Source organism: Vulpes vulpes, chromosome 5 (assembly GCF_048418805.1).
Source record: "Vulpes vulpes isolate BD-2025 chromosome 5, VulVul3, whole genome shotgun sequence".
NCBI lineage: Eukaryota > Metazoa > Chordata > Mammalia > Carnivora > Canidae > Vulpes > Vulpes vulpes.
Genome location: NC_132784.1, coordinates 78,323,116 through 78,325,279, shown reverse-complemented (window position 1 = coordinate 78,325,279; position 2,164 = coordinate 78,323,116). Strand labels below are relative to the sequence as shown.

Sequence of the window (2,164 nt, the reverse complement as noted above, 5' to 3'; positions counted from 1 at the left end):
AGATTCATCATCTTCCAACTTCTGAAAGCCTTTCATGAGAGGAAGAATTAAATTTGCTGTGAGGGTCTGGAAGGAGTAGAACTGAAACCCATGTGTGGAAGATAAAGACAGAGAGAGAGATTACAGATCCAAAACAAGAATTAGCAGCTAGAACTGTCCACAGATGGAGGCTGATACGCTATCCAGATCATCAGGCAGACGGTATGCAGTAGAGGACACTTCAGCATCCCATGGGGACTAGAACACATGCCGACCAGTTTCTTCCCAAATCTGAGTCTGTATACCTCTCATCTTCACAGAAATTTCCAAATACAAACCAGAATTAATTGGAATCAGAAACACCAGCTCAGGGCTCGGTTCCAAAAAATGTGGAAGAACATTGATGCCCAAGGAGAATCAGCCAGGTACAGAATTTCTCAAAAGCAAGCTCTATAAATTGGCCCAGGAATATAAAGCTTATTTCCACCATAGGGAGAAAGAATCTGTCCTTCACTTTTGGGATTTTGTTGTTCCTGTTGTTACTTCTCATCTTCAAATCAATTGTACAAATTGAATTCATGGCCAAGAATAATCTCACCACAGTAACAGAGTTCATTCTCATGGGCTTTACGGACTACCACATGTGGGAGATTACCCTCTTCCTGATGTTTCTCATTTTCTATATTGTCACCCTTCTGGGGAACGTGGGAATGATCATTCTGATCCAAGTGGATGTCCAACTTCACACCCCCATGTACTTCTTCCTGAGCCATCTCGCCCTGCTGGATGCCTGCTATGCCTCAGTGATCACCCCTCAGATCCTGGACACACTGGCCACAGGCAAGACAGTCATCTCCTTTGGCCAGTGTGCTACGCAGTTCTTTTTCTTCACCATCTGTGCAGGCACAGAGTGTTTCCTGCTGGCAGTGATGGCCTATGACCGCTGTGTCGCTATTAGCAACCCACTGCTCTACACTGTGGTCATGAATCCCAGAATCTGCTGGGGTTTGGTGGTTGGGGCCTACGTCTGTGGGGTGTCAGGAGCCATCCTGCGTACCACATGCACCTTCACCCTCTCCTTCTGTGACCACAATCAGATCAACTTCTTCTTCTGTGATGTCCCACCCCTGTTGAAGCTAACCTGCAGTGACACAACAAACACAGAGATTGTCATTGTCTTCTTTGGCAACTTTGTGATCTTGGCCAATGCCTTGGTCATTCTGATATCCTATCTGCTCATCATCAAGGCCATTCTGAAGGTGAAGTCTCCAGGTGGCAAGGTCAAGACTTTCTCCACATGTGCCTCCCACCTCACTGCTGTGGCCCTTTTCTTTGGGACTCTCATCTTCATGTATCTGCGGAGTAGCTCCAACAAGTCCCTGGAGGAAGACAAGGTCGTGTCTGTCTTCTACACTGTGGTCATTCCCATGCTAAACCCTCTGATCTATAGCCTAAGAAACAAAGATGTGAAAGCAGCCTTCAGAAAGGTCACTAGTAGATTCCAGGTGTCCCAGAGTGTGTAGATATGAGTGGCAGGACCTCTCCTCTTGGTCCATTTTCTTCCCATATCAATAGATCCTAATAGGTCCCAACATTATATGCAAATTAGATTCACAAATAGAAGGTAGATTGGTATCAGCAGGCACAGAAGAAAAACTGCAAATATGATAAAATTCATTTCCAGCAGTCCCATGATGCTTTTTTCTCCTCTCCTTCTCCCACCTCCAGTCCATTCCTTACCACACAACAATCTTATAATACTCTTTGATATCTTAACTTACAGAATTTCAGGGTCCCAGGGGGTCTTGAGTTTATCTCATGCCACCCTGTATCTTTGCAGCCATGCTTAGGCTTCCATTTTTCCTTCTCATTTTTTGCTTCCATTAATATTTGTATTTTTCTGTGTCAAAGATTCCATGTAGGGATTCTAGTGATCAATGCTAAATAGTCTTTTTTTTCTTTTAATACACGAATAACTGATAACCTCAGTAAGCAAAGAGTGCTGTATAAGACAAAACCAAGTCTCCAAATGGCCAAGGGAAGGGAGTGTTTGAGAACAGGCCTTCCTCTTCACCATTCTAGTCTTGAGACACCCTCTAGGGCAGCTTTCCTTCTTACTCATGCCACAACGATGAAATTTGCAAACTGCCTTACCACTTGATGGCTCCCTGGCTCTGTTATTCCT

The 2,164-nt window shown here is 44.5% G+C and overlaps 1 protein-coding gene across 1 annotated transcript; it reads left to right on the top strand.

The window, feature by feature from the left end:
- The first annotated feature begins 557 nt into the window (after positions 1-557).
- Positions 558-1,502, top strand: LOC112930418 (olfactory receptor 9I1-like). The gene has a single exon (XM_026012734.2). It carries the CDS (start codon positions 558-560, stop codon positions 1,500-1,502), a length of 945 nt encoding a protein of 314 aa, XP_025868519.2.
- Positions 1,503-2,164: the final 662 nt, after the last annotated feature.